At 39.0% G+C, this 26879-nt stretch overlaps 1 protein-coding gene across 2 annotated transcripts in view; it reads left to right on the top strand.

The window, feature by feature from the left end:
* SATB2 (SATB homeobox 2) overlaps nt 1–26879 on the top strand; it is a 131818-nt gene that overhangs the window by 56386 nt on the left and 48553 nt on the right. For both annotated transcript variants that reach the window (XM_079978304.1, XM_079978303.1), the window contains exons 4-7: nt 1330–1456; nt 2148–2271; nt 8571–8673; nt 15022–15494. In XM_079978304.1, coding sequence (XP_079834430.1) covers nt 1330–1456; nt 2148–2271; nt 8571–8673; nt 15022–15494 — 827 coding nt within the window. The remainder of the gene's footprint in view (nt 1–1329; nt 1457–2147; nt 2272–8570; nt 8674–15021; nt 15495–26879) is intronic.

Genomic DNA, 26879 nt, shown 5'->3' with positions numbered 1-26879 from the left:
TTTTGTTCTCTTTATGCCTGTTTTAAACACTTTATGTCAAGCAAGAGATACTTGTTTTTCTTCTCCTTGGCAGTCCTTCCAGGAGTGTTTTGACCCTTGAATACCAAGGAGTTTATTCCAAAGCATTTTGTTATGAGGTGTCTGTTAATTTAGCCTTCTATGTCAGTGGAATGTGCTGAACTAAATCCCAGTTTTGTTCTTCTTAATTTTGTTGTTTCTGAAATGTCATAATTAGCAACCTTTTGTTCCAGTTTTATACAGTAGCGAGTAAAAACATCCCTGAACTATTAACATTTTACTGATCTCTCCCCAGAATCTTAGTGCTGGCCATCACAACTTGGGATGCTTTCAGTTTTTTTCTGGTTGTGAGGCAGATTGTCTGCTATTGAGTTGAGTAAGGAGGGCTACTGCTCCCTGTTTGCACTGGTCTGTCTCTGATTAACAGAGGCATGAAGCAGAATTGGTACTGGAGCAGCAGGGACCAGTACTCGAGTTTGTGGCTGTTTCTGATGGCATTGTTATACACACATTTTTCTTTTTTTCTTTTACCCACTTAAGTCTAGAGAGTCTAACATGTCTAAAGTGATATCCTGATTTCTTGAAGAGGAAAAATCAGGATATCACTTTAGACACGTTAGACTCTCCAGACCTAAGTGGGTAAGCGAGATGTGTGGGGTAAGGTCTGTAACTAATTGGAAGAAGGAAACTTCTATGGATAGGATTACAGATAACACACTGTTATGTGTATGAGCTAGAACTAGCGTGATCAAAATCTTGGGCTCATGTATTTTCCCTTCCCTCTTTGTCCCACATGGCTGGGGAAGAAAGATGTCTGCAGCATTTACTTTCAGTTTCGAAGTATCTTGGCTTAGCATTGCATACGAACTAGAGACTGTGGTTTAACATAAACTTTGGCCAGTTTCTAAACAAGCAATCTACAAACCATGGCTTTTGAAATTTGCTTGTTTAACTAGCCAGATTTTGTTTGAAACTTTAATCTTTGGTTTGTTTGTAATGACAGGCCAGGATACTTTGAAAATGGAAGTGAACATTGCAGGGATCTATGGATCTACACATGAAGAGTGGTATACAGATTAACTAACTAACTAACTAACTAATTAACTAAATTTGTCCTGACCAGGCAGGAGAGGGGGAAGCTGGTGCACGAGCCCAGGGCTTCACTCTGGCTTGCTCTAGCTCATGCATAGTTAGCATTATATGCAAACTAGCCCAATATAGTAGTAAGCCTCAACTCCCTGAATAAATAATTGGATGACTTGGTAAAGTGCAAATATACATTAATTTGTGTGTTCCATTCTTTCATTTCAGGTATAATCAAACTTGGGAAGTGGAATCCTCTTCCGCTCAGTTATGTAACAGATACACCGGATGCTACAGTTGCTGACATGTTACAAGATGTCTATCATGTTGTGACATTGAAAATTCAATTACAAAGGTGGGTATTTCTGAGCATCTGCCCTCCTCTGAGCTGCTCTGCCGATCACAGCATTACTACTGAGATTAGCACATCCTGTCTTCATTAATTTCTGGGCTTTTGTTGAAATGCAAAACAAAATGCAGGAAGAGTGGCTCACCTGGCAGCTCTTCCTGGCCAATATTCTAACTGTTTTGATATGATATTGGAGTACAGACAAGCTCAGTCAATCATGTAAAGAGCTTTTCCTCTAAGCAGTTCCCAGTTTAGTAGTTCCTCCAGGCCTGATCAAATACTTAGCACATTATATCAGTCAAATAAATCCTTTTTTATGTTTCTTAGACTTATTCAGAAATTCAGAGCTAGAATTTGGACTGTAAGACTTGAGTCATGTTGCCTTTTGCTGAAAGCACAATGGCAGAGAGCTAGTTTCAATCAGAGGTAGGGAATGTGATAAGTAATTGTTCCAGGTTCAGGCTACAGTCCTGCATTCAGTTATCTTTGCTCAATCCTATTCAGTTCAGAATGTAGCTGGAGGATATAGCTACACCATGGGAGGGAATGCTCACATTAAAAACCTGAAAGACACAAGCATGGGATTCTAACTTGTGTCTTGCGTCACAGAGCTTTATAGCTCTTGCATGTAGAGAGCAGCGATCCTTGCAGGTGATGCTTTCCATCTGTTTTAGTCTTCTGTTCTCTGTTTTCACAGTTGTTCAAAGCTGGAAGACTTGCCAGCAGAGCAGTGGAACCATGCCACAGTCCGCAATGCCTTAAAGGAGTTGCTCAAAGAGATGAATCAGAGCACGTTAGCCAAAGAATGCCCTCTCTCTCAGGTCAGTGCTTCTATCAGTGGCAGAGGTACTCATCTTTATGAAATCCTAAATTTGTATCACAACACACACAGATACATTTTTTTTGGAGGGGGGGAAATATTGCATCCTAAAAAAAAGTTGCAGGGATTGTAAGGACAGGACCATAGACAGGTGTGGTGGTAGAGTGAAAAGAGTATAAGCCGGAAGATAATTGCTCTCATCACTGTTATATGGACTCCATCCCATGTTTGGATTTGAAGCATGTGTTGCCTGTTTTGCCTTTAACCTTTCTTCCTGCTTGTTGTGTTCTTAAGCTCATCCCATGCAGCCAGCATGTGCCTAGCTATCTTTGGTATCGACATTATGATCTAAGATATAGGATATAAAATTTCAAACAGGGAGGTATTTCCTCTAAACATTAAAAAACACAAATAAAATGTGTAAGTTAGCATTGTCAGTGTTTATAAATTAAAATCAAATCACAAATATATTGTCACTCATGCACTATGCACTGATTCACCAAGTTTAAAAACATTCCAGTTTGCATTGTAAACAATGTATATGTGGCAATAGTTGTAGACAGGATTAGTAAAATAGAGGCTTTTGAGATTTTGTGGCTAACCAAAGGGGGAGGGAAAGGGAAAGGCAATAGGGTACAAATGCTCTAGAAGTAGCACCAGATTGTCTTCCCCAGCTCATTTGCCTTGTCCTACTAGGACTAATTTCAGATTTTGGAAACAAAGTTGGGTCAAGCAAAGGCTACATTCTAACAGGCAAGATCAGGCAAATCCGAAGGTCAAAGCTCGCAAGGCAAACAAGCAAGGTGGGTAGCACACTAGATCAGTGTTTCTCAACCTTGTGCCTCCAGCTGTTTTTGAACTACAACTCCCATCATCCCTGACTAGCAAGACCAGTGGCAAGGGATGATGGGAATTGTAGTCCAAAAACAGCTGGAGGCACAAGGTTGGGAAACACTGCACTAGATAACTGAGTAGAGCCCCGGCTGGAAGTTAGACAAAGCAGGGTTGAATGTGGCTTCTGTGTATAGCAAACCCCGACTGAACCTCAAATAGGACCGTGGTTCCACTGAGCAGCTAAGCTCCACTCCTGATAAGCAGATCTAGTCTATTTTAGAAATGGTGGGCTCTGTGGCATAGAGGAGGGCATGTTTCTACTATGATCTCCAACCTGGAGTCTTTGCATTCTGAGGATAGCGTTGTTGCAGCCTTAGAAAGGCACTGGTGTCATAGGGTCCTCTAATGTTGTAACCCCATATCAGGTGGAGATGTCAAAGGCTGGTTCTGAGGACAAATTACTTCCTGGTCCAACATGTCCTCAATATCCATGAGGATTAAGGGCCAGGGCCCTGAGTCATGATACAAGGTATGACACGATCCACTTAGCCTCTTTGAAGTGGAATTCAGTGTTGTGTTTATGAGAATCACCTTTTTGTTCACTGTTCAATCTGAATTCTTTAACAATGCAGAATGAAACACAGTTCCCAGATGTTTTCTCCACAGACATGGTAGATCAGCTGCATATTGTATCAGTCAATTCTGCACAAAACAGAGTAAACAAGTAAAGTAGTGTGGATTGGCCCTGTCCTATCCTGTGGAACTAAGCATACACTGTGAAGGATTAATATATGTAACAATGGCACTGATGAAGGCACTCTTTTTGTTTTACGATGTTAGTTTCCCCTTCCTACTTCTTTGTTGTGACTCATGTAGTGCAAAAATTGGGATGTTTTAGATAAGCTGTCTGTTGCCATCATTTGACTCTGCCTCTAACACAATCCCTTCTCCCAAATCAGTTTTAAGAAAATATTGTGCCAAATGTGAAATGTCATTACAACCCCCTTGTGATTAATATATTATTGACAGCAGCAAATTACAGAGCTGTCTCCTAGGAGTGAAACTGCAGAGTAAATGCTGCTGTTTATTAATGTGCTCACAATGCATCAAGTATTCCTCTGTAGAGAAGTGAAAAGAGGCAGCACAGGGAGTCCCTTTCCCACTGGTGACAGTTTTCTATCTCTTGTTCTAGTGCATGAGCTTTACTTCCAGTTCAGATGGGGATTCAGATTACCATTAAAGGGAAAAAATGTGAACTCTTGATTTGCGTTTTTAAGAAACCCTCTCCATTAGATGTATTTTGTATCTGTAGCTTGGTTGCTCTTAGTATTAGGCTGTTAATAGAACCACAGGAAAGCACCTTAACCAAGGATGGAATTGTATTATCCAGCCATGTCCTGCTTACTAAAAACTGTGTAAATTACTTCAAACTTGTTCACGTGGTTTGCTTTCCTCCAAAGAGTTAATTCTTTTGAAGAGCAGGGTATAAATACCTAACTACATTTTAAACAATTAAAAAATAAATAAAGCTTGCAGCTTTTGTTCTAAGGAACTCTGGCTGAGGATTCAGCTAGATGTAATGGCTGATTTTTAGCTCCAATGACTGCCTTGTTCATGTATAAAGGGGGAGGTGTGTATGTACAGTAGTTACAGTTTTAACAGCAATAGGGATGTGTGCCTTAATTTCTTATGGTTCATCAGCCAAACTCATATTTTGCCCATCCTGGTAAATGAGCGAGATTGTGATGCCTTTGGTGATGGACCAGAAGGAAGTGGGGATGGAAAACATTCAGCTGCCACCACCCACATGTGTATTTGCATGATAAAATTATATATATGTAGATATGTATACAAAGTCAGCTTTGTGTCTTGTTGACACTAAGATCAGGCTATATATTACAAATTTACCACTATTATAGTAGGTAGTGGCTTGGAAATTACGTAATGCGTGGGACTGGCTAAGAGCTTTGAAGCAGCTTACTGATAAATACTGATTCAGTTAATTAATAGTCAGATGCCATATCTGTGATCTCTGGAACCTAGGGCAAGCCTTACCACAAGATAATGTGAAACAAAGCAATTATTGAGATGAGACATCATTTTTCTCCCTCCAATTTTCATTTTAATATCACCAAAGTAGCATGCCTAAAGGGAGTAGGGTGTTCTTTTTCTAACTTTTGCTTCAGGTGTGAACATTATTTAGATGATAATGGCAGAACCCCAACTTTCATCACTCAGAGAAATTATTTTTCAAAACAAAGATATTCCACTTGGTGAGGGGGATAAAACATCCACAGCCTTGATTCAGATGATATAACCATGATTTAGAATGACTGTGAAAAAGCCACTGTGAGTTTTTCCAGCCTACTTATCTCTACGTTATGTGTGAGAGGATGGGGGAATAAAGCTTCTGCTTTCACTTTAGAACAAGCTACAGTTTTATGTTACATTCATAACTTGTAGAAGCATGGTTTTCTTTAGCTAAAGGTAACTCATTACAATGTCAGACCACAGTATGACACAACATCTTTTAACTAAGTGGTTGAAACAAATCACAGTTCTCTGAGTTTTCACTTAATGGAGAATTGTGATTTGTCAGTGTAGCTACAGGCTTCATCTAGTTCATATGTGATCAGCTCAACTGAACCACAGTATCCACAAGTTAGTATCTGAACTTCTGAGCTTAGACCTGCTACTTCTCTGGCATTTCAGTTCCAGTGTAGAGTTCTCCCCAAAACCTCTAATAGAAGAAGCTTGAACCTGTCTCCAGCTTTCTATCTACATGGCTTTGTGGTGAAACAGGCCCCTGAGCGGCATCTCTTCTCTCTTGTCTAATCTTATTTCTCTTAAAATATCAAGCTAAATTCACTAGTCTTAATATATTGTGCTTTTGTGTGCACGTTTTTCAAGTTCTGCTATCGCAGCAACTGCACACATTGGCTCTCTTTATTACTTGTCGTAGAAGCTTATCAAGGCTTCTCTGTAAATAATAACAATAACTATTGCCCTCTAAATACTGTTGGAAACAAGTTACAGCTATTTAATTTCAGCTCTGCTAAGAATATACAAATGATACAAAGATTCTTTCCTGAAATGGTACTAGGGTGGTTTAACCCTCTTGCCAGGGAACTCTGGGAACTGTAGCTCTCTGAGGTGAATAGGGGTTTACTAAAACACTCAGCACCCTTCAAGCTACACTTTGCAGCAGCCTCTGGGGGAAGCTTTGATGCTGCTTTAAATGTATAGCACAGGTGTGGCCTTAGATTACCCCATCTCCATCCTGAGGTTTGTATTCACAGCGAGTGCAAAAACAGGTTTATCATGTTCCTGGTGGGCTGCCATGTGTAGCTGGTGGCCTGTATTTCCCTTAGTCAGGGCATGCATTGTGCTGGCCTGTTGTGCAGAATATTTAACTTAATAAAAACTGTTTTTAAAGTGAAAAGTTTTCTCTAGAGCCTCTTTTCCTTGGTTTTCCAACCATATAGAACGATTATCTGGGAGGGGGGATTATACCTGTTGTCCTAATCCTTGCCTTCCTTGCGGAAACCGATGCACAGCACATTGATTGTAAGGACAGCAGACATAAGACTACTTCCCCTCGTCATTCATTGTATATGCCTTTTTTTGTTCCTCACTCCCACTCCCATACATAGAAGCACCACCTCTCTTTGGGTGTGTGTTACACTAGATGACCTGCTAGATCATCTAGTGCTAGATCTGCTAAGGGTATGCCTATGACTAACCATGTTGTCTGAATGTTGGGAATATGCCCATGCTAAGAATGGTTTCATTTTAAGAGCTGGATAAGAGATTAGCAGGGCTGGTCCCCATTCTGTGGCTGTGGAAGTGCTGCCTGGGAGGTGGAGGTGCTAAAGATGCCTTTTTGAAGGTTAGAGGGTAAGCAGGGGAAAGAATCAAAAATTTCAGAGACAACTGCAACAGTTAAAGTAGTGAATTAACATCTGCTCACATACGACACTCTCAGAGAGGCCAAAAGCTTCCTGAGGGTGCTGTTGTGGCTAGTCTGAAAATTTCAAACTGGATATTTTACTGGAACATCCTCCCTGGGGTGAGGATGATCTGGATTGGAACCTTGAGTTTAAATATCCCAGTTTCCCAAGCTGTTTTCCCCAAATCTATTTATCTTCAATGGTGAAAAAAACTACAGATCCATACGACTGAGAATCCCCATATAGTATAATGTTGAATATATTGGATTTCTTGCTTTGATAATCCTTTTGAATATGGTTCTTACTTTTGTACTGTAGATCAGAATTATGCCAGAATCTTGACTTTGGAAATTAGGGACAGTTAATAAGGAGTGAGGTAGGTCCATATTAGATATATGAAGAACCCATTGTGTTGTGTTATGGAAGTGAAATCAATTATGTTGAAAAGACACAAAAGAATACAAGCAAATCTAATTTTTCCAAAACTACCCTTCATGGTTTAAGACTAACATTTCCTGATCACCCAGAATATATAGACAGCTACCACATTATCATTTTAGGGATTGTTTCATAGCGTTTGAATACATTTTATATATTTAGGAGAAATTGTAATAAATTGTGCTTTTCATGTGAGCTAGAGAGAATTTTGATGATTGGAAGATATGATAAGTTCTGAAACAAATAAAATGAATAAAAATATACTCCATAAAAGCAGAAGAGTAGCAGAAGAGCAGAGCCTTTTATCACTCTCTGTTCTGTGTGGCCACACTCAAAACTAGTGGTGTGTGCTGAAATGGTAAAAAGATCTAGCACCTAATGTCAGTTTCCAGTGGTCCAAAAGTACCCTTTGTTTCAAATCCATATGCTTGTTTGATATTCTACTATTTTTAGTTTCATCTATTCACAGTAGCTCTGTAATTTGTCTCCTATGTGGATTTTCATACAAGGATTAATGGCACGTTTCTATAAATTATATTAATTTAACTTATTTGCCTAACTGTTGTTCTGCAGCAAGTAGCACGAATGTTCCCAGATTCTTGGCTGTGTGGTCTTTGTTGCAGTTGGAAGCAGAAGAGAAACATCTGAAAAGCATTATTTGGATTATGCATGCTGGAGCACTAATCTTACCTTTAGGATCCGGTTCCTAAATCACAACTCTTCTTACCCTTTGTATTCCCCATTGTGACAGTGCTTCTAGTTATGCTTTTAGTAAGAGGATTCTTTTTATAATACCCAGTATAAATTAAAGTGACAAGTGGATCTAAACTGGAGACATAAGTCTTAAGTCATACGGGATCTTTCCCCCATAATTAATAATGAAGGTAATTACATCTAGTGATACAAAATAGAAGATAAAGCCAATTTTGAGAGCTATGAAGTAGGTTTTATGGAATGCCGTTCAGTTTAAGAATTAAGATTTGATGAGTTGAGTCTGCACTTACATATCATTTTCTTTTGAAAGGATTTTGATTGTTTTCTTTGTGGAAACACTTTTTCTTTCTCTCTCTGCTTCCAGAGTATGATATCATCCATTGTAAATAGCACATACTATGCCAATGTGTCAGCAACCAAGTGCCAGGAATTTGGGAGATGGTATAAAAAGTACAAGAAGATTAAAGGTAAATAAATTATAGCTACCATTCATTGCCATACCTCTGAACAGGTTTCAAATGCTTGAAATTTATTGTGAAATGATGAAGTGACCCAAAGGTGGGTTTGTATACAATATTATCAATATTTTTAAGATACAAAGACTTTCTTTGGTTTAAGCAGACAGTGTATGAACTTGAACAAATTCTTTAAATGTTTTGTCTCAAGGTAAAAAAAGAATACTTGAAAATGTTTTTGTATATATGCACTTAACTTAAAACGAATCAAAGGAACTGCACAGCTTCAAGGCCGTTTAGTGGATCCCTTTCTCTTATAAAAGAAAAGGGGATGGTTTTCCCATTCCATTGGACTGTTGTGTAAGAGCATCTTCAATCATGCTGGAAAGCCTTCCCATATGGAATTCTCAGACTTTCCACTACAACCACTAAGTGGGCTTCCACTTGCTTAGCATTCAGTTTTTTAAAGCTCTCTCTCTCTCTCTTTCTTTTTAGTTAGTAAGTGTACAGTTAAATTGTTGAGTGCAGTGAAAGCAGAATGAGACCTTGATTTCATTCAAAAGGTCAAGGATCTAAGCCCGAATAATTTTCTGGATAATTGTGTGTGTGTTCAAGAGATTCGGCCTGTTTGTAGCTGCTCAGAAGTGTGTGTGTGTGTCTGTATGTGTATGCTTGAGGAGGAAGGGAAGGTGAAGGTATGTGTGAAATCAACAAAAGCTGCTCCAAAATGGCTCAAGTGGTGTTGATGCATCAGCTAAACGTGGGAGGTAAAACAATAATGAAAAAAATCACTGGTATAGTGTGCATGAAAAATAAACAGATACAGAACTTTATTAGGGTCATCTAAAACCATCTCAAAGGATGATTTTGGCATTTTTTAAAGTTCACATCTTCTCAATTTCTTATGATTTTAATTTCTCCTTCATAACAAAATGTTTAGAAATAAGAATTTATTTCATGTGTGAGATCAGTGATTGTTTGTAAACTTCAATCTCAATGCATTCCTTGAAATTTAAAGAAAAGGGGCCTAGGGATTTTGAGTCTGGTCAGCAAGATTACCAACTTTTCAGGGTCAATCCAGTTGAGGCAGCAAAAAAGCAATTCTAATTTACTATTGTAAATGGGAAGTAGAAGAGGGTTTCAAAATTATTTTATTGGCATTGCAGTTGAACATGATCTGCTGTGTGAAATGTGTTTCTTATTTATGTACTAATGTCTCTTTTAATAAAGCAGTGGGAACTAACTGGTTCCTTCTTAATCAAAACCATGATTTCCTAAACATAAGCTATGTGATTCTGTTACAAGTTGCCACATATAGATCTCTTTGGTCAACCTTTTCCCCCTCCCACTCCATCGAAATAAACAAACAGTAAAATAATTATACATACTGGAAGATCAAAGTAAATATGACTAATGCACAGCAAAAATTTAAAAAACTCTCTGGAAGAAGAAAAGCATTAGGTTGCAGAACATATACTTAACATTTAAACAAATATAAGAAACTGAACAATCAATAATTTGATATCATTAGCAACAGATGGAAAAGCTTTATGCAAAGAGAACTTGAAATAAACATGCTCGCTGTATAGTTTGTGAAACCCATTACAAATGTAGCAGAACTATTTAGGCTTGAAATATTTTAAGGTTTTCACGCAGCTCATGGCTATGTGTCTTTACGCCATGTATATTTGATTTTTGGAGTTTGATTAGCTGCATCTGCATCTTCATATAAAGTTCTAAAAAGAAGTTTGGGTACAGTTGTCTATGAAAAAGCCATGGGCTTTTGTGGGTTTGGAATTACTTGCTGAGCGAGATACACAGGAGAAACTGAATGTACACAATCTTGCCAATTTCAGTTGTAAGCCTCTTGTCCTTTTTTACCTTTCTTACTTTCTGTCTTATTTTTACCTTTTAGGTTGTGAGTTTGCAAGATGAGCTTGTGGTTGTTAGTGTTGTTCTTATTGTTACTATTATTGTACCTATAATAGTATTATGCTAACAACAGTCATTGTTGAATCCCTCTTGGGCTATGTGTGCCATGTAATTATGAGAATTTGTATAACTTTCCCCATGTATGCTTTCCTGTCCAGATGAAAAAACCAAGCCAATTGAAGCCTCACTTGTAAATAAATCTTTAGTCAACAGTCAGCATAAACAACAGCTTTGGAAATAGTGTGATAGATATCCTTGTTCTTTTCCTGCCTTCTAATGTAATTCACCATTTACAACTGATCTCCATGACAAAATAGTATGGGTGCAGTTCAGAAAGAGTACTATTTCTTTTATTTAGCTGTATGCTGCTCAATTTCAGTATACAGTTGACGACCATTGTTATGGAGGTTCCGTTCCAGGTCCCTGTGTGTGTCGGTGGAGTGCATATAAGCGATCCCAACCCAGTTATGCCCGACTATGCCCCGTCACAACCTTTTCATGACACGATGAGTGACATTTTTGGGTCACTTCCAGGTTCGGTGCAGGTTTGTGTGTGCACGATCGCTTTTTAGACACATGTTAATTGGTCTTTTCCTGTGTAAATAATGAGACAGCATTTCCCCCCCTACACAGTGCCTTGGACAGTTTTGATAGGCAGTTAAATGGCTAAATATGTAAAGTGCAATTGTTAAACCAGCCTGAACAAGTTAATATTAATATGAATATTTTCTGTACCTCTCCAGTATTGGGGAGATACTTTAGCATGCCTCAAAATTTGCATATCTTTATTTCACACTAATAACTTCCACACCCATTTCATTAGTGCAGGGAAGAATAAGGTATCTAAGGCAGTTTGTTTCCTTGTAAAATTTGGGAGACATTACAAAGACGTATCTTAAGTGTATAAATCAGAAGTCCATGGTCAGTTTTGGAGTAAGCATATAATAAAGAAGATGCCAACCCAAGTTGTTTCAGATGTGTGGAGAAAGTGAAGATTCTCTCTCTCTCTCTCTCTCTCTCATCACTAAAACCTGTGGGCACCCATGGAAGCTGAATGTTGGAAGATTCGGGACTGACAAAAGAAAGTACCGTATATTTTTTGCTCTGTAAGACTCACTTTTTCCCTCCTAAAAAGTAAGGGGAAATGTGTGTGCGTCTTCTGGAGCGAATGCAGGCTGCGCAGCTATCCCAGAAGCCAGAACAGTAATAGGGATCGCTGTGCAGTGATCCCTCTTGCTGTTCTGGCTTCTGAGATTCTGAATATTTTTTTTCTTGTTTTCCTCCTCCAAAAACTAGGTGCATCTTAGTCTTATGGTCTGGTGCGTCTTATAGAGCGAAAAATACGGTACTTCTTCACACTGCGCATAGCTCTCTAAATATGTTAAAGGAAATATAATCTGTCTCTCTGACTCAGTCTCTCTGCTGATCTTTGGCTGTTTGACTGTCCTCAACTTTTCAGTAGTTTTGCGCATGTATCTGAAAGTATTATTCAACTTTGAAAATGTATCTCCTAAAAGTAATGGGAGTTTTCCAGAGCAAATTCATACTGCTCTCCAATGTGCCCAAGGATTGCCTGCAGAATAGGGCATAGGTTCCTTGATATATCTGCTAACATTTTTGCAGCTGCTTTTCAAATATCGGAAATTATTTTCAAATGTTATCTTTTTTATTGATCTTGAACTTTGATACTCATCACTGCTCGCCAGCTTAGCTCAGTATTATGACATACCTTGTGTTGTGCTTACCTTCTTTTTTTCAAATAGTATACTTTGAGGGAAAATCTGTGTCTTGAAGCTGTAGAAAGTTATTTAAATCCCAAATACTTTGGTGCTCAGCAGTTTCTCTGGCCATCATCTTGCAGATGCAGGAAGGCTTCTAGATTAATTCATGTTCCATGTGCTACTGGAGTAGTCCATCAATGGAACTTGCCTGTAGAAGCTCCTGTGAACTACAGCTTGGCTCTGGATAATAAGATTTCTTGGATCATTAGCATGCATAGTGTTGTGATGACCTATTTTGCGCTAAATTTTTCACTTGTATGTAGTAGTCACAGGAGATCACTCCAGGAGTGACCCCGTGGCTGCCAAATGCTATGGTGGAACTAACCCTTTGGCCTTATCCGTCACAGATGTGCAAATACAGTTCTGTTGGCCCGAGAGCGTAAATAGCAATAATGGAAGGTTGGGGTAAACATAAAGATAAATGTTGACTGGAAATGAGATTTTGAAATTACCCCCTTGCTCATAATTGGGTTAAGTGGGTTGTGATGAAAAGAAATAAGTAATTAAGATAATCACAGTTTTTAAATAAGTTACCACATGAAAAGCACCTCCCAGGCTATAGAGTGGTTCAGAGCCTCGTAATTATGTAGTCTGTGTAGCAGCACACCCCAGACTGCAACAAAACTGCCTCCTTGAGGCTGGTAGTGGTATTGTGACCTCATAAACCCATTATACCAGTGGCCAAACACATACGGGTTCAAAACCTATAATCTGGACAGAATCTAAGGTATTGCCTTTTTCTATACCTATGTTATGTGGAACTTACAGTTTTATAAATGGTGCTATATAGCCACATTTTTATGTGGTTGATCAGTGGAGTAGTATTTCTTTGATAAAACATTAAATTGCAGATATGGCAATCTCACTTCCTGTCTAATATGGCTCTGTTAAACCTTGCCACCATTGGCGGGTTGACTGTCCAAAGTCCACAGGTTTAAATATATGCCATGGTAGCAATGCAGAATATGATCTGGGCTATTAGAAAGTGACATAGTCTGCCAACTGGTTGGAAAACCTATTGGTAATGACATTTTCCATGCATTGGGGAAAGCTTTAAAAGGCTGGAAGTATGTTTCTGGTGCGGTGGTGCAAAAAAGGGCCCTGATAATGAGGGAAATGTAGGATATTGAATACTAGCCGGATAGTGTGTGCACTATTGCTTTAAGAGTTGGCAATGAAAAGGTTAATGGCCTAGCAACATTTCCATTTCAAAACGTTATTTTTATAGGGGTATATAACTTGGCTCAAAAACTGGGTCTGTGTGGAAACTTGGCAAGAATAGCATCAACCAAGAAATGTATTTTCAGTTTTGCAAACTTTGAAATATATTTGGCTGCATTAATTAACAGATTTAGGTCTCTATTTTTAAAATTCTTAAATACTTAATTAGTAAAGAAGGCCAATCTTTACATCGGGGCAAACTTTTCTTGATTTTACAGCTGTATCAATGCAGGCATAATTTTGCTCTCTATATACTTTGTTGAAATAAAACAAAATATCAGGTGTTTAATTTTATAGTAGTTTTGATAGAACTTAAAAAAATGAAACAAAATAGCCCTCTAAAGAAAATACCTCACTGTTCACAAGTACCCTGTCAAATCTGGCTGTAATTCGGTAGAGGGCTTGAAGGTTTCTTAGAGCTGATTCGGATGTTACACATTAGCAGGGATTAAGATGCGAGAACTACTTGCACTTTTGAATTCTTACTAAAAATGTTTTATCTAAAGTACTGAGACGACAGGGTAAACGTTCCACATTTCAGTTTGAATTGCCTAACTCTGTGCTGTGTACAGTAGTTGGAATCTTGTGTGTATAGAATACTGAACTACTCATATATTTCTGCATGGGAGATAGAAAGATCTAGTTAAAAAGGCATTTTCCTAGTGAAGAAGATACTATTGAATATTTGGTGAAGTGGTCTACGTTATTAATTGGTTTAGTGATTTTTATTGGTGTATCAATTTTATTCATATTTTGTGTTTCAAATTGTTTTAATACTATGAACCGCTTCAAGAGTTTATTGAGGAGTGTTAGGCTAGTTGAAGAAATAATAAAGCAACAGCAAGAAGTGAGGAAGATAGGGGAGAGCAGAAGTTTGCCATACTTTTCATTCCCATGTGATGCTGCTATGCATTGCTAATCTAACATACATGTATGGGGATGACTGTATGTGACCGGATGTATTTGCCCATGCAAATATGCATGGAAGTCATCTTGTGTGATTCTGATTGTTTCTGCACCATGCAGCTAGAGATGTGCATCCCCCACCCCCTTCCTGAAAACAGGGCTGGAGGGTGCACATTGCACTCTGGGGCACTGCATGTGATTTTTCCTGGTGTGTGTGTCGTTCCTAGCTGTGTCCCAGTCTTGCAGGAATATAGCACAAACAGACTGAAGCAGGCAGTGACTCTAGTTATGGAATTCAATATTTTTTTGCTTATATCCTTTTCGTATAGTGTTTACTGCATGTAAAAGTTATGGATTACTAATTTTATCTCAGCGTAGAATATTGTGGCATTAGCTGATTTGGCATTAGACTGGTTGGAATTGCTGGTTGTATCAGGTTTGGTTTTTTTTTTTAAAAAAATAATCCTATATGTTCCACTCAAATTATGATATAATTATGTTATTTTATTTTTTTGAACAGTGGAACGAGTTGAAAGAGACAACCTCTCAGAATATTGTGTTCTTGGCCAGCGTCCCATGCACTTACCAAATATCAACCAGCTGGCAACCTTGGGCAAAACAAACGAACAGTCTCCTCACGGTCAAATTCACCACAGCACTCCGATCAGAAACCAAGTGCCAACTTTGCAGCCAATCATGAGCCCTGGTCTTCTTACGCCTCAACTCAGTCCACAACTTGTCAGGCAACAGATAGCAATGGCCCACTTGATAAACCAGCAGATTGCAGTAAGCCGGCTATTGGCTCATCAACACCCGCAGGCTATTAACCAACAGTTTCTAAACCATCCGCCCATCCCTAGAACAGTCAAACCAGAGCCAACAAATTCATCAGTGGAAGTCTCTCCAGATATCTACCAGCAAGTCAGGGATGAGTTGAAGAGGGCCAGTGTATCCCAAGCTGTCTTTGCAAGAGTGGCTTTCAATCGCACCCAGGTATCACATTTTTATTTCAATTTCTTATTCCAGTCCAAAATTGGAACATGGTTACATTTTAACAAAGATTGGTTGCATGTCATTATAAGAAGCTCATCTAGGAAATAATGTGTTCCCTTACAACAGTTGTTACACATAGGCTTTCAAAATTATCATTTTTTTATTGAAAGGTTTTCATGGAATACAAGGGTACATGTAACATCTCTAATTTCAATTCACAGAGTCCTTTCTACAGGTCAGTTACATTTGGGGTGAGACACTGCTGTCATTGGCCTTGTGAGGTTGCAGGGAGAGGGGGCGGGAAAAGAAGGGGGGATAATGATCTTTCATTCTTTTGCATAGTGTATTTGCGGAGCATTTATGTTAGTATCACGAGGCTAGGCTCTTGAATGTTTACTTAAAGCCTGATCTAGATGATTTTGGGAGTGTAGGAAGAGAATCTCCAGATTTCCTTCATCCTTTCTCTCCAGCTAGGAGGAAAGGCATGGCAGTTATCCCAAAAGAATCTATCTGTGTACTTCTGTCCTTGTTTGTTTGGTTCTTAGTACAGACAAGAAGAACTCAAGGACAGTCCTGATCTTCAACCAATACCTCCTCAGGCTGTAAAAGTTTGCATGCCTGCTTGCTGTTTTAAATTGTTAGATGTTTTGAGATACGTTAATTTTTCAGTACAGTACTTCATTTCCAAATACACATGCTGTTATAAAATATTATGGCCAGGGTATGAGTAAATAAAGGCTGGACAAAGAGAAACCGCTTGATCCATTCCCCTCTGGCCCATTTCAGCTGAAAAATGTCCTTCCCAAACTGCTTTTTAAAGATGCATCGTTCCCATATATTTCCACTCGGCAATTTGAGGGAGGTGATTTGGAGCTTGGAGTGGGGAGCAAGGAAAACAATTAAAGAGCCTCTCTTCATGTGCCTTTCTTCTGCTCATACCCAATCTACCTAGTCTGCTTAAGAAAACAAAAGTTTAAAAAAAAATCATGGAGGAAATAATCACAGAATTTTAGGGTTGAACTATATGTGACATGCATATGTGTGTTAAAAAAAAGTGTCAGTTTTGTGCGGTGGCAATTTGCAATAGAGAACGGAAGAGGAAGGGAGGCACAACTCTTTCTGCTGCCTACTATTTCTCCATTCCAAATCATTATGCTCCTCCTTACCATGGGCTTCTTTGTATGGTTGTGAGAGCTGAAATGTGTCTGGAGCTATTTGTTTATTTGGAGATCTTTGGGTCAGTCCAGAATAAAGGTGGCAGACAGGATAGTGTAAGCATGTGCATTAGGGATGGCTAACCTATGGACCAGATCTGTGCCTCCCATGCCCACCTACACAAAGTCTTTTCTAACCTCCCAAGGTCGCCCTGCCAACAATTTGCTGCTCATAATATTCTTTTCATCGACTGATCCATGGTTCTGTGCCAGTGTGTTCATACATTGCCCAAAGGTGGCAAAAAGTTGTCAGTGGTAGTAGCACCACATCATGTAAGTTGCCTGCCACTTTCTTAAACATGAATGCTTCCGTAGTGTAGTGCTTGAAAATCTTCATTTCCAGCACTTCCTGTTGCTTTGTTTATGAGAACAATATTTGTTGCCTCTTCTCTGTGGGCCATGTCCCATTGCATACCGTGCAGTGCTGCCCAGACTTTTCTCAAAGAGGGCCAGATTTGATGAAGTGAAGGGCCGTGAGGGCTGACCAAAGGGCCAATCTAAGTTGTTGAGGTTTCTTTAGGATTTTACCCCAGGAAATAAGCTGCCACAGGGGTTGTATTAGGCCCCCGAAACAGACTTTGGACATGCCTGGTCTCACCTTGGCCAATAAAGTAAATGTGGCTGGAGAGGGTGCAGCACTGAGATGGGAAGAAGCCTATCTAGAGAGGCTGTTGCTGTTTGCCAGAACTTCTGAGTGAAAAATAGACAGTGGTGGCCCAACACCATGAAAATCAGTGAGTTAAAAGTGGGGTGTGGGAATGGCAGGTGACAGTGGAGACAGACAACATGGTGTCCTCCAGATGATGTTGAAACCACCGAGCCTAGGGCTTGCCCATCAGAAGGTCGGCAGTTCGAATCCCCGTGACGTGATGAGCTCCCGTTGCTCAGTCCCTGCTCCTGCCCACCTAGCAGTTTGAAAGCACATCAAAGTGCAAGTAGATAAATAGGTACCGCTCCGGCGGGAAGGTAAACAGCGTTTCCGTGCGCTGCTCTGGTTTGCCAGAAGCGGCTTAGTCATGCTGGCCACATGACCCAGAAGCTGTATGCCGGCTCGGCCAATAAAGCGAGATGAGTGCGCAACCCCAGAGTCGGCCACGACTAGACCTAATGGTCAGGGGTCCCTTTACCTTTACCTAGCATGAACAGTGGTCAGGGATGATGTGATTTGGTTACTTCTGATGTAATAATATATACTATTTTAAGGCAATGTACATGAAACACACCCCAGCCTTGCAGTGCACTATATAAATGCTGTTATTTCATGGTGAAATAGCAATCTTATTTCAAAATGCTTTATCCCTGAATAAATTGTGTGTCTGTCCAACATTTATGTCTATATTTGTGTGCATGCATAAAAATGGCTGCAGTTCCAGGCAGTCATATAGAACAGCATATCTCAGCTCCATCCTTGCACCTTGGAACATTGTAAGTGTAGGCCAGGAGTAGTAGCAAAGATGGCAATACTGTCTACTTTTTAAAAATCTCCTGGAGGTCTGCTCCACACATAGCACAGGCCAGTTGTCTGTTCTAGTGGATTAATGATTTTTTTTGGCACTACCATGCTGAAAATGCCATGTTATGTGGGAACTAATTAACGTTCGCAGCATACTTTTATTACTTCCTTTCTGCTATTAAATTTATAAGATGGCTACAGCCAGCAAAAACATTCACTTTGAATCAAAATGACTGAATTTTTCAGGTTAGCCTTGAGGATATCAAATAAAAATTATAGTGGAATGCATGAGTATTTCCTTTTTAAAATGCTGCTTTTAATTTGGAAAAGGATTTCATCCCTCTGGAACTCTAACCTGTTTTGTTTGTATATGTATATGTATATGTATGCTCAATATAATAAACATAGACAGTACTGACACAGTAACATACTTTGAACTTGAGGAAGAGGTCAGCCGTAATATTGGCTTTGTAGTTTTTCTACTACTGTTAATGAATAAAACACTATATTTTAGCAAATTTGTTAAATTTGTAATGATAGTACCCAAGCCTACAGTGAAACAAACAAAAGCTATTCCCAGGGTCAAAAGCTTCTGGGTGAATATTTATTTATTTTTTTATTCACTTTATATCCCATCCTGTCTCCCGAAGGACCCCAGGCAAATTTCACCAGATAGTATGGGGAGTGCAGAACTAGGATTAGTGAAACAGTGAAATGTCAAATATTCGTAAGAGTGGTAAAACAAGCATTGCTACAATTTCCCCAAGAAAGTATGTATGCACTGTGCTGATCTATAACATTTAAAGTGGGTATCACTCTTCTTCTTCTTGCTACGTGACTGAACTCTGTAACCATTAAATACTCCACCACCACATTAACATTAAGTGTTCAGTGACAGCTCAACATTTTTGGGTCCTGTTTCAGGTATAACTTTGGTCAGCTTACTTCAGTGCTGTTTCTCTCCCTTATTGTTTGGGTTCCTTTTCCCTCTGTATTTATCTCATGAAATAATCTGAGGTGCAGAGGTTGACCTTTATTTGAGAGTTTACATGAGCTGGAAGGGCAATAACTTTCTAAATTGAGTTAATGAGCATGTGTATTATATATGCAAGGCCCCAGTTTCAATCATCGTTATTTCCAGATAAAAGCTTTCAGATGGCTGCCACTAACAAATTTGCTCACAGTGGGCTCGGTTCAGATGATCATTTCTCATCAGCCACTTTGATCCTCCCTTTGTGAAAATGAACTAATCGGGAAATCTTCCCATTAACTATGGTGAATGGCTTCAGAACAAGCCAGAATATGAAGCCATGCTTTGAAGTTGGCTTCATATCTTGGCTTGTTCTGAAGCTATTCAACATAATTTTAAAAAGCAAGGAACTATAGTTAATGTAGTCTTCCTAGTTTGTTCACTTGCTCAGAGGTGCTTTGTGTGCAGCCAAAAGCTTGTTCAGAGCTCTACTTATTAAGCCAGTTTATTTATTTAATAAAATTTATACACCACTTGGCTGAGGGGGCAGAGAGAGTCCCTCAAAGTGGTTTACAAAGAATGATAACCTAAACAGCTGATATTTGTTTCAATGTGGGTAGTGTGCCTAGAAGATGGGAACTTGAGGTAACAGTATACCTGTGGCAGAGTTGCCGAGAACTCCATATATGCCATATTCAGTTTGAGACCTTGATAGGTTGTTAGAATATGATGTTTGCAGATGCAGCAATAAACAGGAGGAGAGAAATTGTGATAGAAATATGGTTTGGGGAATAAATATGGCCGCTGGAGCCATGGGAATTAACAATCATATCTAGAGAGAAGGATGAAAAGTAAGGAGCAAAGGCTAATTTGCAAACTCATCCTACTTATATCTCTGACAAGTAAATTAAGTTAAATTAAATACTCTGACAAGTATTAAATTTTACCTTCAAAATAAGTATTTATTTATTTAAAAAAAACCTTTCAGTAAACTAGCTAATAGAATTTATTAATCCCTAAATGAAGGACTAGTATTTAATCCTTATATAGTGAGTGGTGTGTTGTACATTAACCTGCAATTAAGTCCAGCTTCATAAAATATGTACTGTGGGGCTTGTTTAATAGATAAACTATTCTCTAATTTATTTTAAAGTCCAATGACCTACATACTTGGAGGCTGAAAAACCCCTTTTACTAACATTATTTCTCCCTTGAGATCTTCCATCCAAGTAAATCTGTTAAATGAAGTAGAGGAAGCTTTGATCCAAACTAGGCTAAATCCATTGGAACAAATTGCTGACACACATGTGTATTGGGGAAAGGGAGAAATCTGAAAATGAATCTTGAAATGTGGTTAGATCTCACCCTAGATGTAGTGCAGGGACCTGTTATGTACCCTTTTGTCTATAGTGTTTCCCCTTCCCCTTGTTCACGGACAATATAAGGAGGAGTGTAGCTAGTTTCTGGATACTTTGGTATTGTAACTATATCAGAAGGACCTGCTCACTTCCTCATGAATCTGCCCAAATACTAGGTGACTGGAGAAAAGGTCATCGCAGTTGTAGTACTCTAGGGAGGCTTGTTGGATGCTAAATCTCCTTATTTTGCATCTGGGGATGGCATTAAAGACAACAATGGCTCTGTTATACATTAGATCTGTTTTTAATGCTGCTGTACTTTTATCTTGCCCTGCTGCTTTTAGTAATATTCTCTACTGTTGGTATGCATTTATTCTTGTTCGTAAACTGCTCAGGGAGTTGTACAATGGGATACATATTTTCTAAATAAGTCCACCGAGCTTACAAACTAAATTGTTCTTTGTATTAATCTAATTCAAGTTGCCTTGGGAGATCATTTGAAGGCAGAGTTTTAATTTTGTAAATAAATAAATAAATTAAAATTTGGGGGGAGCTTTGCTCTCATTACTTATTAATGGAATTTCAGAGAACTGATAAAATTACTACTCCTCAAAATTGCTTTCTGTTGCTTCCCCATTTCAGCTTTCTACTGAACTCACTACGTTTTTCAACAGTGGTTGGATTTCTCAGCTCCTCTTCTGGCACTTAACACTTCCCACCTCCAAAGGCTGTACTAATGATGTCATCTAGGAACTGGGCTCACATTGCATCCAGAACAAAATGTTCCTTTAGTTTAATGAGCAGGGAAACCCCACATACTTTAAGAAAGGTTTGTGTACAAGATAAGCTTTCCCCTTCATGGCCAATGGCAGCACCCAGTATGGTGAGGCAGCTACTGCTGCTGACAGCCCAGTATTGGGGGTGGGGTGGGGGGCTGGCTCTTGAGCAGGACTGACACTTGCTCCCCAGCTTGGATTTATCATGTGGCGGCAGCAGGCAATATTCTGCTGTGAGGAAATGGTACCCTGGACAGCTCCATAGACGACTGAGGCTGAAGACTTCATGAGAGTGGAGCTCAAGTGTTGCTTCAGCAAGAGTCAGCGTCAGGCTGAGCCTTAAATAGGAGCTGCAGCTAGATCTGCCATCAGTGAGAGGAGCCTCTTCCCTTAAAGGAAGTGGCAGCTTGTTCTAGCAGTTGTTTACTCAGTGTCAGAGGAGGACAGCATCACGTACTTGGGCTGGAGGGGTACTGGCACCACAGGGTTTTCTTGCAGACATGAGTGTGTGTTTTAGTTGTATCTGTTTAACCCTAAGCTGTAAGCTGTCTTGGGTCCTGCACCGGGAGAAATGCAGGATATAAACAAAGAAGTGATTCTGGTTGGCTAGGTGCCCTATGGGCACGTTCCTCTCCCAGTCTGAATCCCCAGTCTTATCCCCTGAAGAAAGGGAGTGTGAACCTAAGGTCATGATAGGCAGAAAGCTGCTAAGTTGATGTTCCCTGGAGTGACATTATGTCGGTTCATTGTGGGAGTGTGTAAATGACATGTGGATTGCAAGTCATGACAATGCTGCTGTCCCCACTGCAGTTTTGAGAAATAAGCCTAGCTATTCACGTGCCAGTTTATTGCACTTGAACTCTGAGATCCACCAACCAGAGCAAAAGACATACCTTTTGTATTATTCTTTGTCCAAGGATTGGCTCTACATTACAGAACAAAACCAAGTCTTTCCACAAAAAACTCCACTCATAATTATCATCACTCCTACTTCCTTTATTTCACCACTATAACATCTTGTTGTTACATTGTGAAATAATTGGGAGCCAGGAATCCTAGATGTCCTGGGTGATCTACCCAGAGATCTACCAGTAGATCACAGGTGGAGTGTGCCAGAAATTGCTATATCAGGTTAAAAAATGCTTGTTTAGAAAATCATCATACCACAAGTAAAATGTATGTGTGAACGAATCCTTATAGTGGAAATACTTCCTTTTTTGCAACAACATAATATTTTTGCTGAATAATTCCCCCAAATATCTATTGTAGCAACAAGGAATGGTTTGGCTTTTCTAATACACAATAAAACCCAGAGAGTGGAAGATTTATTGAAATCTTTGGATGCATAAGCACTGCTTTCTGTGATGTTGAGAAACTGAGCATATTTCTCCTTCCAAACTTTTTAGTGAAAGTATTTGTGCTCCCACTTGAGGCTCCAGCTATAAACTGAGGACTAGCCCCTTTTGTGGGCACCAGCAGGGTGATGTGTTCTTGCTCCAGGGATACAATTTATCAAGCCTCTCTATATATTTTTGTGTTTTTGTTTTTTTTAAAGGACTTCCCTTTTTGTGAAATTGGGCCCGGTAGCCAGATTTGCTTAACTAGTTGGATGATTAGCAATACTTGTTTTATAGAACAAACACAGAAAATGGGAATATTTATGGAGCTAAAGATTTTTCTTATTGATAAAACTTGTCTTTTGCTTATATAGATGGAATAGATACTGGCCATCAGAATGGATAATTGTTGAAAGCATTATCTTTTAAGATCCTCACTTTATTTCCAGTTGCTTTGTGACATGCAAGAATTTTAATTAGCAGCTGTCACCCACTTATTGTTTGTTACAGTATATCTTTCCTCCCCATTGAAATTTGAATGGAAACACATTTTAAAATTTGACAATGAGAAAGATACATTTTTCTGGATCTGTAGGCTGGTTTCTGTTTGTGGGCTCTAAATCACTTGTGAGGTGCTCTTGTATGTCTGTCATCTCTTTTCAAAAGAATCACAAAAGAATTGCAGCATCCATGTAACAAAATGTGAGTCTGTAGCCTTGATAGTTGCAAAGAGAAGATTAGAAATATGAGGGCAAAGTATAAAATAACTGGACACAAGAAATATTGGAAAAAGAGGTTTTTTAAATATTGTGAATATAAATATATATATATTTTCAAAGTAAAGGTCACTTTCTATACATTTCAGAATAAGAATGTATGAATATGAATCTCTGAATTGTTGGGTCGGGAAGAAATTAGCACAGCACTTGGTTTATTTCCTTTGCAACAGATATGTGGAGAATAAATTGATCATGTAAAATTATGTATTGTGCCATCTTGATGAAAGCTGTTTAGTTTTTGCATTGCATGCTAAAGTTGAAGTGATATAGTGGATTCATATTGTATACAAAGGGAAGATGCTATTGGGCAAAAAGGGCAAAAAGGCTAGTGATTTGATTAGAAATGTCTTTTTTTTCTAGCTCATTGGAAGCCAAATATTATCTGACCTTTGTCTTGTCTGCTTGAAGAAGGGCAAGATAATGTTTTCTTTTTTCTGTATTTATTAGGGGTATGAATTTGCTCTGTATGAACCCTGACTCATGAGCAGAGGGGCAGGGGATCTGTGCCTTGTCATAGTGAAGCAGAGCTCCAATGAGGTCTGACAGGGCAGATCGGAGACCACACAGCACACCTCATTGCACCTTGTGACTCAGGCATAAAACAACAAGACTGCATAAAGTACATACAATATTATGCCTTACCACAGAAAAACTATGTCTCATTCTCTAACTGTTAGGAAAATGCAAGGATGGAGTGGATGAAGGGCATAAAGGAAACATCGGAGTGGGGACAAAAAAACCTCCTTTGTGACTGACACATCTTGTTTTCGATCAAAGGGAAAGATTTCCCATGGCTCTGTAATCACAGTGATTTGGGAGTGGGATAAAGAAATATAAACAAAACCACATGCAGGAAAGTAAATCCCTTTTTTATTATACGCCCCCACCTGCTCAAAATCAGTTTTAAAGGTGCATAGCAAAAAGTCCGTGGACCCATTTGTGGGCAGTTTGCCACGTTTGCTACACAGGGGCACCATTCTCTTGTCTGAAATTTTCAGACCAATTCCCCACAAAATACTAAGTGAGCTTAAGTGATTTCTTTTTTATATTCCCCCAACTGCAACAGCTGTCTTTGTAGGAAAAACTACTGTGGCCACCCTTCTGAAATTTGGTAGGGTTCAAGCCTTCAGAAAAGGTGATTATTACTGCATCCTCCCCCCAAATCTCTTTCCTCAAGGTAAAATTAAAAATACACATTTTTTCTAAAATACTCAAGGAATTCAACATTGTGCTGTAGTGAATGTCCCATCAGCTCAAGCTCTTCAGCTTGCCAGGTCGAATGAGCCCCCTTTCTTCCCTGTCACACACTGTTCTGGGGGTTCTCCCTACCTGCTGAGCCAATTTGGAGGGTGTATAGGGCGTGGAGCAGGGGAGAAGCCCCACTGCACAACCCGAAGCTCTCATGTAGGACATGGGCTGATGGGACTCATTAGGTGAACCTTGCGAAAGGTGTCAGGTCCACTACCCTCTGGCTGTATTTGCCTGTAATTTGGTGGGCTTAATCCAAATTGGAGGGACTGCCATGCCTGCAAAATCCATCCATTTCTAAATTTACAGCCATTATTTTTATTCCCTGTAACAGTGATTGTTAGGAAACAGAGCTTTGTTTTTAACAAATTGGCTTCAGACTCAAAACATGAATTGAATCAAACAGACCACAAAATGACTCGGAACAGATTGGACTGCTTCCTAAAGTGACAGATATAAACCCAGTTTGTAGCTGCTTTACACCTCTAGTATTTTTTAAAATAAAAATGTACACCATAGTTATTGTTCATATGTCTCTTAACATTAGTTACAAAAGCCATTTTCTGAAGCTAATTTTGTGCAATTTTCTGATCGCCTGAAATTTTTTTCATGCTGAGTGCTTTATGGCACAAGGGGGGTGGGTGGGAAGGGTGTATGAATTCAATAGGACTTATTCTCAGGAAATTGGAGATAGGATAGCAGCCTTTTAAGTTGTTAGAATTAAAAGACTTAAATTAAGTCTTAAATTAAAAGAACCCCTGGACAGTTAGGCCTTCTGAACATGGCCTTCTGCTTTCCTCCCAGCTCATAAATGTATTCTGGTTCTTGGAAGCAAATGTGTTGCAAGAATTTTGGATATCAAAATATGTGGCTTCCTTTGTGACGTCGTTCAAACGGTCTACTTTATTAAATACAATACTTAGCAGTTGCATGTGGTTTATTTTGCTCTTTCCTCACAATTCCCCTGAGCTCCACAAGCACACACTGCCCTTCCTAAAAAGAGATACTGTAATAAAAAGAGACTTTATTAAGCTAATGTAATAGCAGCATTTTCTTTGAGGAGTAAAACATTTCATTTTTAATAATAAAAATTGAATTCCCATCATTGCACACTGTATACATTTTATTCAAATCAGCCTGAATGCTGCCGTTCCAAGGCTAAGGAGAGATCTCCTGAGATATATATACGTTAAGCATTAGTTAAATTAGTTTTAAGATTCAGACTCAAACCAATATGTGATAATGAATTAAAGTTTAAAGTAATACCAGTATTGAAAATGAGGACATGTTGCGAGACATAATGGTCATAATAGTAACTCCATAGCAGTTACAGAATTATCTCTTTTATTATATAAGATCAGAGACTAGTCCTTTAAATATGGGTGTTGTGAAAATGTCAGTGAGCTAGACACGAGTGTTTTCTGTAGCTAAATGCTAACATCTTAATTGTGTTGAATGTATTGAATGTATTGAATTGTGTTGAATGTATTGAAAAACCTGAAACCCAGCATTTTTGTCACATATCCAAACAGACCTTAAAACATAGAAATCCAAAATGGATCTTGCTGAATCTCCACCTCCACTGAAACTTCAAATGGTGTTTCTTTATTTGATTCTAAATGATGAGATTTTTCAGTAAATCATCTTTGCATTTCCTGTTCACAAGACTAGGAGTGTCTTATTTTTGAATGTAATTGAATCCCTATTTTGATATTAGCCCTGGGACAGTACTGGGGGACTGCAGTTAGCTCTTCACATGTTCACTTTCACCATGAAAGTAGTGGTCAAAAGCCAGCATCCTAAATTATTTGGTGTCATCAGTAAACTTGGCCACCTTGTCGCTTGCCCCCCACTCTAGATCATTTATGAACAACTTGAAAATTACTGGTCCTAAATCAGATTCGTTTGAAACCCCACTGATTACATCACCCAGTTGCAAGAACTGTCAGCTTATTCCTACTCGCTTCTTATTGTTCTTTAACCAGCTACCAATCTATGAGGGGACTTCTAAGTTCGGTCCTGCGTTTTGGGTGAGGGTCTGTGTCATAAGCTTTTTGAAAAGTCCAGTATACAATGTCTACCAGATCAATCCACATGGCACTCTCAAAGAACACTAAGCAATTAGTGAGACAGGACTTACTCTTGCAGAAGCCATGTTGATTCTTTTTCAGCAAGCCTTATCCTTCTGTATGCATGACAATTTTATCGTTGTTACTTTCCACCAATTTCCCTGGAACAGACAGTTTTCTG

The sequence above is a fragment of the Podarcis cretensis genome, assembly GCF_951804945.1.
Source record: "Podarcis cretensis genome assembly, chromosome: 1".
NCBI lineage: Eukaryota > Metazoa > Chordata > Lepidosauria > Squamata > Lacertidae > Podarcis > Podarcis cretensis.
Note: the sequence above shows the minus strand (reverse complement) of the source record. Positions and strands in the feature narration are given on the sequence as shown.